This window comes from Numenius arquata, chromosome 8, assembly GCF_964106895.1.
Source record: "Numenius arquata chromosome 8, bNumArq3.hap1.1, whole genome shotgun sequence".
Classification (NCBI taxonomy): domain Eukaryota; kingdom Metazoa; phylum Chordata; class Aves; order Charadriiformes; family Scolopacidae; genus Numenius; species Numenius arquata.
The window spans coordinates 41402456-41415161 of NC_133583.1; the positions used below are offsets into that span (position 1 = coordinate 41402456).

The 12706-nt window shown below is 41.8% G+C and overlaps 1 protein-coding gene across 2 annotated transcripts in view; it reads left to right on the forward strand.

The window, feature by feature from the left end:
• The first annotated feature begins 1626 nt into the window (after positions 1–1626).
• PLPPR5 (phospholipid phosphatase related 5) overlaps positions 1627–12706 on the forward strand; it is a 90766-nt gene continuing 79686 nt past the window's right edge. For both annotated transcript variants that reach the window (XM_074151297.1, XM_074151298.1), the window contains exon 1: positions 1627–1857. In XM_074151297.1, coding sequence (XP_074007398.1) covers positions 1627–1857 — 231 coding nt within the window. The remainder of the gene's footprint in view (positions 1858–12706) is intronic.

The window sequence follows — 12706 nt, forward strand, 5'->3', positions numbered from 1 at the left end:
CAATGCCAATTTTTGAAAGAAATATGCCACTAGTGTTTCTCTGGGGCATCCACTCAAGTAGAGCTGAAGAGCTGAGTCTAGTGCTCATTGCTATGGACTTTGGTCTACCCTAACAATGGGAGTATTTGTATGCAATATCCAGGATGAAAATAAGATTTTTACGTGTATGGTAATGGGTACTGGACTGTGCTAAAGAAATGGGGAAAATAAACTCTGTGCTAGGGAGAATTCACCACAAGATGTCTCATGTCTCACTACGTATTTTTACAAAGGTAGGTAGCTATCCAGCTAAGTCTGGTGAGTGCAATGTGAATGGCATGATTTAGATTCTTCTGGGGAGTATGTTAAGAACACATAAAAATAGACTGGATGTGGAATCCAGGCATGAAGAGTGTGTTCTTCAAGGGCTGATTAAAAAGAAATGCATGAAGACTAACATCACTGAATATGAACAAAATTCTCCCTAAAGGGGAGGAAAACGAACAGCTGAAGCCAAAGTACAACACTAGGGGAATGATTACACATTATAAAACAGGGTGATCAAATCTCATTTGTTATTTTTAAGAGCCTTTACTAAACCAAGTGGAATCTTTAAGGCTAAGGTGTCCCTTTAAAGGCTTTAAAGGCTTGTTTCCTGGCCATATAATATTTTAGGGCAGGGGCGGAAGTACCTTTAAGTAACTTTTTATCTTTTAATCTGTCAGGTTTGGGAATCCAGACTAGAGCATTGGGCACAGTTGTCTGTTCTTAGGTGTATGTGCTATATATGTATCTTTAAGAGGAACTCTTTTATGTTCATATATGTATGATTTCTCCTGGCACTGGAGCAGACTCTCCTGTTACTCTGTGATGTTACTTGGGTGAGGATAGCCTTGTGCCCAGCTACCCTTTTTCTTGATAGGTGTCAAACAAAAGCTTTAAATGTAATTGCTTTAATGGTTATCCCTATGCAAAAAAGCATGTATTTCCATTTTGAGGCCTTTACCACCCCGGCAAACAGCGGCGATCCCTTTGCCTGCCGGGGCACCCCCGAGCAGCGGTTGCCGGCGGTACCGGGCCCGCGCAGTACCGAGGGCCCGGCGGGTCCGTGCAGGGACGGGACGGGACGGGACGGGACGGGACGGGGCGGCGGACAGCTCCGGCCGCTCCCCCACCTGTGCGCGCACGTCGTACAGGTGCGCGTGTCGGAGTAGAGAGGGACCTCCGGTACCCCTCGCCCCACGGGAGGCGGGGAGGGTTCACTTTACTAATCACGGTCCCGGGGCCGGCTAAGTTTCAGATTGGCCTTCGCCGCCGGTGCGGAGCCTCGCCCCCGCCGCCCCCTCCCTCCTCTCCCCGCCCGGGCCGGGGTCCGGCGCGGCTGCTGCTCCCCGGGCGGGGCGGGGCGAAGCCGCCCCCTCTCGCCGCCGCGCTCCGCCCGCTGCACAAGCCGGCGCCCGCGCTGGAGCCGGTGCCGGAGCGGCGGGCCGGGCCCCCGCCTGCCCTGCTCTGCCCTCCCCACCCCGCGGGCCTGACCGCGCTGCTGGACGCCGCCGAGCCGCCTCTGCCCGCGGTGGATGCCGCCGGGGAGCGGGCGGAGCGCGCCGCCGGGGACGGGGGCTGCCGCGGCTGCCGGAGCCCACGTACATGCGAGTGCTCTCTTCGCTCACCAGCATGCTTTACTTCCAGATGGTGATCATGGCAGGGACCGTGATGCTGGCTTATTATTTCGAGTACACGGACACCTTCACGGTCAACGTGCAAGGCTTCTTCTGCTACGAGGGCGCGTACCGAAAGCCCTACCCGGGCCCGGAGGACCGCAGCGCCGTGCCCCCGGTGCTGCTCTACTCGCTGACGGCAGGCGTGCCCGTGCTGGTGGTAAGCAGGGGCCGCCCGAGCCCCGACTCTGGCAACTTGTTGGGCTGGACCGGACCGGGCCTCGCCGCGGGTCCCCGGCCGAAGCGGCGCCGCCGGCGGGCCGGCTCTGGGGTGGGTCCGGCGGGCGGGGGACCTGCCGTGCTCCCGGCGCGCTGGGGCCGCAGACCGGCCCCGCCGGCCTCGGCGGGCGGCGCTGCCGGCCCCGGCTCAGGCCCCGGCTCAGGGCCCGGCCGCTGCCCACCCCGCGCCGCTGAAGTTTATTTTTAGCACCGATTTATGTAACTGCCGGTGCCCGTATTGCCAGCCCCCTTCGACTCCTTTTGGTAAAAATGATTTCTTATTTTTCGAAACGCGCGTCGGTTGCAGGTAGATGGGCTACCTGAGGGGAGCCGGCTTGTAAGTGGCCGCTTACTGATATTCCAGTACTAATTAGAAAACCCCTCTGTCAGTTTATTTTTTTTTGAAAGTAAGCTAATATATGTAAGGATCGGTGAGCAGTTCTGCTTGATTTAGTTGTCTCAGTGTGTCACAGTTACTGGTATGTCTGCAAACTAAACCTGTGTGTCTCTAATTGAATATGGTCTTCTGTCAATCAGTTTTAAATAGATGTGTCTTAAATAAGACTTACTTTATTGATTTTCTTTGGGCTCTTGGGAAAACAGCAAAAAGGGAAAAGCAGCGAGATGTCTTCCCTTCAAGTTGTTGAATTTGTGCTATTTGTGTTGTCAGATAACAAGGGCATCAGCATCATATAATCCCTGACCATACTGTGGAGCAAAGACTGAAAGGGAATGAGATAGGTGTATTTAACCATTGGGGATGGATTATATATAGACTCACCAGGTGCATGCATAGTTAAACATACAGAAACTCCTTGTGAAGAGTTTATTTTAATCAGCTGTAAGCATTAGAATAAAAAAAAAAAATATAATAAGAAGAGGCCTCTTAAGAGAGTAATTATTATTTTCACAGATTAATTCCTTCTCAGGAAAAAAACCCAAAAAAATATGAGAAGAGAAAGCTTCATCAGGGTGATCCTATGGTAATCCCAGACCCAATTCCCTTCTGCATTGTAGCACCATGAGGTCTCAGATGGTATTCAACATGTAACCTCATGGTCAGGCTCAGCCTTAGTATTTAAGACACTGTTCTTTTTTCTAGGGATTGAACTATATTGTTTGGCAAAACATGTTATGTAGCCTTTTGGTTTCATTTTCCTTTTATTTTAACATCAAGTAGTTGACCATTTTATTTATCAGTTTGCTTGTTTCCTCTTTTAAACCCCCAAATGCCATTGAAATTTTAAAGGCTTTTTTTTGTCGGTGATGTTTTTCTGTTGTATGCATGTGGTGTTTGTTTTGCTCTTAATTCTATTTCTTTTATTTGGCTCAGGAAGTTATAAAGATTATGTCAGATATTCGTAATGGACATCTCTTTTTCCTAATGTGTGTCAGCAAAATGGATTGGTAGTTTCCATTCATTTCCTGGGTGCCAGATGATTACGTCAGAGAAATCACCATGACATTTTGGGTTGGCAGTCTTGTAATTAGCCTTGCTAAAAAGCTAATAATAGAATTTAATGATATTTAACTGTGCTTCCTCTCCCAGTCACCAGTCTGTCAGGCAAATGACATGCGTTGGGAGGTTGGGGCATGGAAAAGCACATTAGAGGTGCCTGTGTTACAATTATTTTATTTTATTTTTAATTTTTTGTTTTATTTTATTTAATGGAGAATTCACCTCCTGGCAATGTTAGTCTCATGACTTCAACAACGTTAAGCCTAATCATTAACCTTATTTAATAAAGGCAACATTTTTCAGTCTTCAGACAGAATTCTGTTCTGATTCTCCTTGGGCAATCCTCCTGGACTTAGTGTTTACATGGGATAGCTCTTGCTCAGTTGTGCAGGATATGGACATTGCCTTTGCTGGTTCTTTTCATTGAAAGAAGTGGTGAAGGTAATATTTCTTCACCAAAGCAACTTGTATGCTTTTAGGAGTAGTGGAACTTCCTTCCCAAGATTTCAGAGGTGAAAAGATTATCTTCTATTTCATTTGTTTCTCATCTATGAAAGTTTGAACAAAGATGTTCTGTGTAATTTTTGTTTTTTCTGTAAATGAAATAGAAAAATGTATCATGTAACAAAACTGCCTGTGAAGTGTCTTTCCCTGTGAAGATGCAAATGTAGACCAGTGAAGGAAAGGTATTTCTATGAATGAAACTGTACTGTTTCTTTTTTAAAAAATCACTATTGTCATGGAATATAGTTTATTAAATACTATGTTTTTTTAAAATTTAATTTTTTTTTTCCTTTTTCTGTTAGTTTGGTGTGTGGAATTAGTGCTGTTTCTGAAGATTTGAAATAGAGAAATAGAGAGCCTTTACCTTGGTGTTCAGGCTAACTTTTTTTTTTTTTTTTTTTTTTGAGGGATGGGGCTCGTTGAATTGAAGCCATAGAGCGCTTCAAGGTAACCTAGGATCTCTCAATGTGACTCAATCAATGGCTCCATTGCACTCAAATTTAATGAAATTACTTAAAATCAGAGAATGAATGAGTTTTTCCAGTGACTTTCCTCTTTCCACTTGCCTGCTATTAAAAAACAGAAAGAGTATAGTACCAGTAGCTGGATCTGTCTTGGTGAGCATCTCATCAGCAGTGGGTCTCTTGCTGCTGTGAAGCTGTCACACAGCTGCTCATCCAAAACTCCTGTGCACATCAGAGCTGCAATAGCAGGCCTGAGTGTCAAGCCATGCGTTCTGGTCATGGGGCAGCAACATGAATGTGCTGAGACGTAAATAATGAGCTGGGTCACTTGCAAGGGATATAGCTGTAAGCACAATGTTAATTCTGGAAACTTTCAGGTTAGTCTTTAAAATGCTACTTCCTACTGATACGTTCCTGCAGCCCTAGTGCAGCATTGCTGCCACGCTTCTATTCTGAAGTCCGTCTGCTTCCCTATCCCGTCTGCCCCATGCTGTCCAAGGACAGATGCAGCTGGCTGTCAGGTCACAGGTGCTCAGGAGTATGATCTGGGAAATAGAGTCCTGGGGCAGAAGCAGAGACTGCTTGCTCTACTGTAATGCTTGACTTGCAAGTGCTCTGGTATGGGAAAGGGAAACTGGGGCTGAAGGAAGGGGATTTTGTACTCTAGAACTTTGGAACTTTCGTGTTTGGAACTTACTTGGTTTGTGGATCTACAGTCTTTGGTCAACTATTTACAAAGTATTAACCAAGTATTTGGTCAGCCCTGAAGTCGTGAGGCAGTTGGACTGGATGATTGTTGTAGGTCCCTTCCAACTGAACTATTCAAACAATATCTCCTGGGTCATGTAGCAGCTAGTAAGAAGTCAAATTGTTCTCCTGTTCACTTCAACAGTCATCAATTTAATGTTCACAAATAGACATATCTGCTTGAAGTCCCTGCAACTTCTTCTTCTTGCCCATAGAAGATGTGGATGCCCCCTCCCTGGAATTGTTCAAGGCCAGGTTGGATGGGGCTTTGAGTAACCTGGTCTAGTGGAAGGTGTCCCTGCCCATGGCAGGGGCTTGGAACTAGATGACCTTTAAGGTCCCTTCCAATCCAAGCCATTCTGGGATTCATAGTTATAACAGCAATTGTGGGATAGAGGGGTCCTCCAGTCATTCTGTAGGATGAGAAAAACTTTCTCCTTTCCCTTTTTCCAGTTGGTTTCCCATCTTTTATGCAGGTTCCATGAAGTGAAGCAGGATACTTTACAACATAGGTTTTCAGTCTGTGTTCTATGGGTTATCTCTAAAGGATGTATGCACCGTTCCTTATCTGTTAAATCTGTAGTTTGAGTTCTTCCACTGCAGAATTTTGAGGGCCCAAATGTTTGGGTTTGTTTGTTTTGTTTTAAAAAAAGGCTGAAAACAAATGCAGCTTAACATACAAGAGATATGGTCCGTTCCAATGTTAGACTATTATTTGTGGAAGCTCTCCTAAGTCATACTTTTCTGCAGGTAAAATAATGCCTTGAGTGAGTAGATGGGTTTGCATCAGGACCATTAGGCAGACTAAGAGTTAAATGTTCTACAAAATGTAGATGAGATTGAAATTGAGATCAGAAGAATGTAAAAGCCCTAAGTGGGAGATTCTGTGATGGAAGAATGAGACCCCTGCAGAGGTAGTGCCCCTGTGGGCTCCCTTCTTCCGATTTGTCTTGGACTTGGGGTTGGAAGAGTTCTGCTGGCTCTGCACTCCTGTCCTTTTACTGTCCATAGCACTAGTATCCAGAAATCTCTGGTGTATTGAGGAATTCTCAATACACTTTTTCTATTTTTTTTTTTTTTTAATTTTTAAGTCAAATATGAATGTGACAAGAAATACAGTCTTGATTTGAGTCTATTCAAATATGTAATAAGCATAAAAAAGTGCTAGTTGAGAGCTCAGTGCTATTTAAGCCATTTCCCAAAGTGCCAGTTCTTGCTCAGTGGGCTGGTTGCTTTTTTAGGCTTGTTATGACAGATGTAGCTTGGGAAATATACGTCAGTCTAATCCTTTAGCTTCCAGCAGAAATGATTTGTAGGACTGTGGGGCTAGTGTCTCATGTTTTCAGAATCTATTGAGTGATTGGTTCTGCATTATTTCTTTCTGATAGATCTTAATAATTTTGACTTCTCTAAAGTCCTATTAACTGCGCTCAAGTATTCTTTTAATGAGTCCACACGCTAATATGGATGATTTAAAATGTTGAAAGTGATAAATCTCTGTTAAAACGATAATTGGTGTAAAACCCAGTGTATTGGACCTAAGATGTATATTGACTGTTGTATAACAGCCAGGAGGAGATAATGACACACTTTCATTAAGATGTGTAAACAGTTTTATTATGCAAATGTTGTTTGTTTTTATTTCCAAGTGACAAGCAGATGATTACAGTACTTATTCATAAAGTATTCACTGTTCTGTTTTCCTAGATGAATTCCTAGCATATTCATATTTTCCCTTTAAACCAATTAAAGACTAATTTGTTTTAGCTTAATCCTCTTAATATCATCATTGAAAAAATATCCACCATTCAGACATGAAGTATTGTATTCTATTTTTTTTTTTTTAGTAGACTGGATGAATCTTTAAATTGGCACATCCCAAACAAGGAATGGAGGTAAAAAATCAGGCATTCTGCCTTCGGCTTAGCTTTAGTCAGTAACTTTTTCCTTTCTGATCATTTGAGGAAGGAATTCTGAAACCTGGCAAAAAGACTGTAAAGCGAGAGATGCAACATCATTGTTCATTTATCAAATTTACTGTACCCTGATGCTTTAAGAAAAAAACAGTATTATTCTGTGAATAATGAGAAAGAGAAGCTACCTTTTGAAGGATCAGCACAGATTTCATAAGTCTCTCTTCTTCAGTGTCTTTGCTGATCTCTTAATTGTTCCAGGTCTGAGCAGCTCGGGAGTAGTTGAAGGATATGCAGAGACCTGAAGGAGATGCACCGCATGTTTCCAGCACAGAGATCTAGCTGATGTGATTGGGCATCCTCCTATCTCACTCTTCCATTTTGAACCTGCTAGTCCCTATTTTCCTTCTGGCACCTATGATTCCATGTACTGTGGCATCAGGGACTGATCAGATCTTATCAGGCTGGGTTATCAAAATGCTCTTGTCACGGTAGCTTTTAGTTAACCTGTAGTTCACAGAAACTATTCTACTCTGATATAACTTGGTGCTGGATTGTGATCCATTTCTGGGACATCAAAATAGTCTGTTATCTGTTATAACTTAAGGAAAAACACAATTTAGAATTAAAGTTCCGAAAAAGGAAATATTTCTGGAAATGTCCTCTGTGAATTTGCTGTGCCAGGAATCTGTAGATTTACCTCATACCTGAGAACTTTAGATGCTTTTCGTTCCTGACCTTAGTCAGAAAAAAGCACTACCTTCACAAATGTTTTTTCCACCTATTTGAGGCTGATTATTTTTCTACTTCATGGCTGGTACCAAGTCACTTGAGCTTCTATGGACACTTTGATACTATTGGGAAAAACTAAAGCACGGGCATAATCAAACAGACTTTTCTCGTGCTCTGCTACTCAACATAGAAGTGGTTTCTATGCATCCTGAAGGAGAGTAAGTTGTTTTGTCACTTCTGCCAGAAAGAGATCAAGGAAACTTGATAAATAATGCAAGGATGCACAGTTGCCAGGAGCTCTGTGTTTCAGGGCAAAAAAATTCCAAGAATATATAGAGAGGTATTCAAGTGTTCATTTTTATATATATACCTATAGCAAGTTAGAGGAATCACCCAGCAAAGTGTTCAGTCTGTCCTGGTGCTCTTCTTGGGAGCAATAAGCTGTTTTGCTAGGTAGGTAGCTGCAATATTTGACATCTCCCAGTGCTGTTTTCGAAATGACAATGGTAATGCAACAGAAGGTTAGAATTGTACATCCAGACTCGTATGAATTGGGTAGACTAAGCTTATCCTCTGAAATCAAATGGAAATGACTTTACTTGTATGAGAAACTCTCTTCAGCTTCTTGATATATGACCTGTTTCAATAATCCTGGAACATCTTTGATTAGCTAAAGCTTATTTATGTATCCTTTTCTTGTTGGCACATTTGGCAGCTGTTAAGCCTTTACGTGAAGAAGGAATTACCAGAATACTTTATTTGCTCTGTGATCATGCTGTTCTTGAAGGGCCCATTTAGCTTCTGTTTTCATAGTTCTGTTTCAACCTGTGTGCACAGCTGCGACTTCTTTTCCTTGATAGTTTCTTCTTCCATTCTCACATTTTTTAATTTTTTTTGGGGGGAGGGAAGACATGTAAAACTTGCTGCTTCTTTTTTAACTTGCAAATGCTGAGGACTTCAGCCACTTTTTTGGAAGGCGGGAATGCCAGTAGTAGATGCTGAAGCTAAGGGACAATTTACATCATGCCCTTCCTTTGTGAAGGTTTAATTGCATTGCAACTTAACAGTGTGATTTATTTTTTATTCTTAAGCAAAAGTCTGTGGTAACTTTGTGTACCAGATGTCAGTATTGGCCTGTCGGGACAGATAGCAAGACAAATACATGGTTTGATAGCGTGATGCTGTTTCTATCCCTGCATAAAACCACTAATCCAATAGTGTTTCTCCCGGTTACAGCTCTAAAAGATTTGGAACCCGTGGGGTTTTCTTGGGATTTCTTCTTTATCTGTCTGTCTTTCTCTTGTGCTGCGATGGCTTACATGAGCAGTGCCTGCAGAAGTTATGTTTGAATTTCCAATTGAATGTATAATTTCTGCTGTGCTTGCTACGCTTGCTATTACAAACACTAACAATATTGAGGCCATATGCTTCATCCTTTGATGGGCTCTCTGGAAGTAAAGAGGCAAGCAGATGTGAACAAGGCAGACAGGGTTCTGTTTGCAACAGCTGAATGCCCGTTTGTCCTATAAACGATGCACTTAAACATAACTGAGAAATTGTTAATCCAACTGATCCTGCACGATTAGGGAATTTGTATGCATTGTTTGTAATCTAAAATAGTAGGCTTGAAGTAATAATCAGTTTCTCAACCAAGCAATTCTTGCTCGTTGTACATCATGCAGGATTGAGGAGATGGGTGTCCATATGATACGTAATAAATGACAGCCAAAGTAGAATTGTAAGTAGCTTTAGCTGTGTTTTTCAGCCTTAAAAGCAGTGTGATGCTTAAAACGCTTTACAATGCTCTTGCGTATTTCTCAGATACATTGATGTGAGTGATGGCCGAACTTCTATCATAAATGCTTCTTATTTAGCTGAGGTGTGGTACCTCATAGATTGTAAATCAAAAGCCTAGCTGAGGTGGATATAACGCATCTCCAGTACTCAGAAAACATGTACCTTTGACATTCTGTTTTAATGAGGAATATCCATTGTCAACATATTAGTGCTTAATATTCACGCATAGTACAGTGAACATGGTGTTGGAGAGGGAGTAGGAAAGCAAAAGTTATAGCACTTGCTCTCTGATCAGCAACCTGGCTTTGATAAGGTCAGTTCTATTCATCTGCAGGTGGGAAGATATTTATTTTCAATGTAAAGCACTGAGAAATCTGCAGTAGAAAAATTACTATATATATTAAGAATTTTTTACCTACTACTAATTTAATAAATTTTTCAGTATTTCTTTAAAATTGAGTCTCAGTCCTGGATGCCATTTCCTGGGGTGTAAGGCACCAAGGAAAAAAACCTCTGGTAATGCTGGGTGAAAACTCAGTAGGCTGTGGATTCTACTTCTGCTTACCATTGTGGACAACACACACCTGTTACCTGTAACTTTGCATGTATATGTAAATGTATCATAATTATCCATTCTATAATTATGATACATTATATATTTATATGAAAAATTCATTAAACTCATACTTATTAATGTACAACCAATTATAAATGCGAAATAGTTATGTTTTAAGGACTTTCTTTAGAAATAGTATTTTTCCTTCTCTGCAGATATTAATTCTTGCCTCTTGTGCATGTAGGGTTAAGGAGCATGTATGAAGGCATTCATTCCTAAACTAGAGTTTTTTATTTTCTAAATAATAATAAAAAGGTTTCAAGAATGAAGTCAGCCCAACAGTATCCTGCTATTCTGATTCTTTCTTTCTCCACATAACGTTTTGAAACTCCCATTATTTTAGGCTGGTAGGTTTTATGCTGTCTCTAAAAGGATTCTGAGTCTTTTTCTTTCTTTTTTTTTTTTTTTCGTCATTCAAACTCTGAATAATATTATGAGGACTTGCTGCTTTGTAGTTTGCTTCTTTGTAAATCAGGTATTAAATATTAGACCATTAAGTGGAACTCAACTTCCCAGTATAGTTATTTTGGGTAGTAATAGGGATTTCTGTGACCTGTCCATAGCAATTTAGGGCTCAGACATAACTGAATTAATTTTGCTTAAAGATTTGTTAATCACGGGTCAGCTGAGCTGTAGTAACCAACCATGTGCAACTTACTTCACCTCGTGCTCCCTACGGGCTGCATTTGAACTTGACCTGCTTTAGTTAAGACTTGGGCCAATACACATTACCTTTTTGGGTTTTACAGTGTGGGTGGACAGACTGTCCATGACATGGCTCTGCTGACAAGTGGGGACCCAGACAGTCAAAATGCTCCTGGCTGATGTTTGAAGTCTGACCCCGTTTGTAGAAGTGCATGGCTCTGAGCATAAGTTCATCTTTACGCAGAACTTGTGGACATGCACATACTTAATAGCAGTTTGATCATACTTATGTAGAATAAGCTTTGTGCCCAGAGCCTCTCCACTGCTCAGTTTCTGCCTCTCCTGTTCATATGGGGGGTGTGCTTGGACCAGTTGGGCCGTATCTGGGCTCTGCCATGAGGCCAGCCTTGAGGCTGCTGCCATTGTGCATTCGAACTGCACAGACGTGGGTCTGACAGGCCTGAGGGAGGAATTGGGAGCTTTTGCTGCACTGTACTGTAGGCCACAAGCATGCTCATGTGCATGGTGGTGAGGACAGTCTGTCTGTTCCCATGGCCCTCTTTGGCAAATGCTCACGCTGGAGTGAAGTCAGTGCTTCAGTCAGTCACAGGGGCTCTTCCCAGAGCATTTAGCAAAGGCAGATGAGATTTGTAGGCAGACTGACCTTGGGGTATGCAAGTAGTTTGCAGACATCTGCAGCTGGCAGAATCAGCGTATGGAGCTGGGTGGTGAGCTCTAGCAGGCTTGCCTTGATAAAGGGGTCTAGCCACCCAAGCAGGAGGTACATTCACCCTTTACTGCCTAGCTGTCAAGTGGCAATTGTGAAACTAGGCTTCTCTATAAAGCATTAGGAGATTTTTGTGTGAAAATAATTATACAAGAGCTAGGTATGTACTAATTGTTAATTAATTATCTTGGTGGGATTTAATCACATGCTTCAGTGCTACTTGAGATAGCAAGGCTTTCCTGAGATGGAATAGTGTATATGAATGAGTGTGGTGCTGATAGAATCTTATGGAACCACATTCATGTTGAGTCAGGATCACAGTTTTGCTCAGTATTTCTTTTGTTTATAATTGTGATTGTTGTGTGATTAGAAGAAGGAGAAAATAATAAAGCAGAGACTATTTCTTTAAAAAACTAAATATATTTACATATGCAAGTGTGTATGCACAATGTGCTACCAGAAAACAGTCATGCTTAGAGGGTTGATTTGTATCCATAGTTTAGTTCACATCTGTTTTTAACCTTGAATGCCAATGGAAAAAAGTAATGCCTGAAAGAATTAGTTTACGACATCAGAATACCTAAAAAGGTTATCATATCACCAAATAATGTGAAAGCATCTTTCAACACTGCATACTTTGAACTTACCTTTCTAGTAATAACTTAAGTTGCCCAAATAATGAGAGATTACATCCAACACTGATTAAAAACACAATATATGTACATACATTTACATAACAATTATGTATTTTATCTAATACTGCTTTATTGTCTTCACAGAGAAGACTAAATGCCAGCTCTTATAAAGTCTGCCTTGAAGACAGCCAATATCAAAGCTTCACAGGATCTAAAAATTTTTAAATGGGCTCATTCATCCTTAAAACACTCCTCTCGCCACTTGAGCTTTTTTGAAGTTATTTGATAAAGCCAGGAACATATTTACTGTTATTTTACAGGTCTATGCAAAGGAGGTGATCCTTGTTAAGGTAAACCATTATGCCTTATTTTATGACTGGAAGGAGATACAGGCACATACTGAAGAAGAGTAGCTGGGCTTACTTTGGCCTATAGACTTTGCAATTAGTTTTCAGAATACCATTGCATGCCTAAAAGAGCTGTTTTTATGCTCTGCTGTCTTCACAGCAAAGTATACAATCTCCCCTCTGTCTTGTAGGCATTTCCTGTAC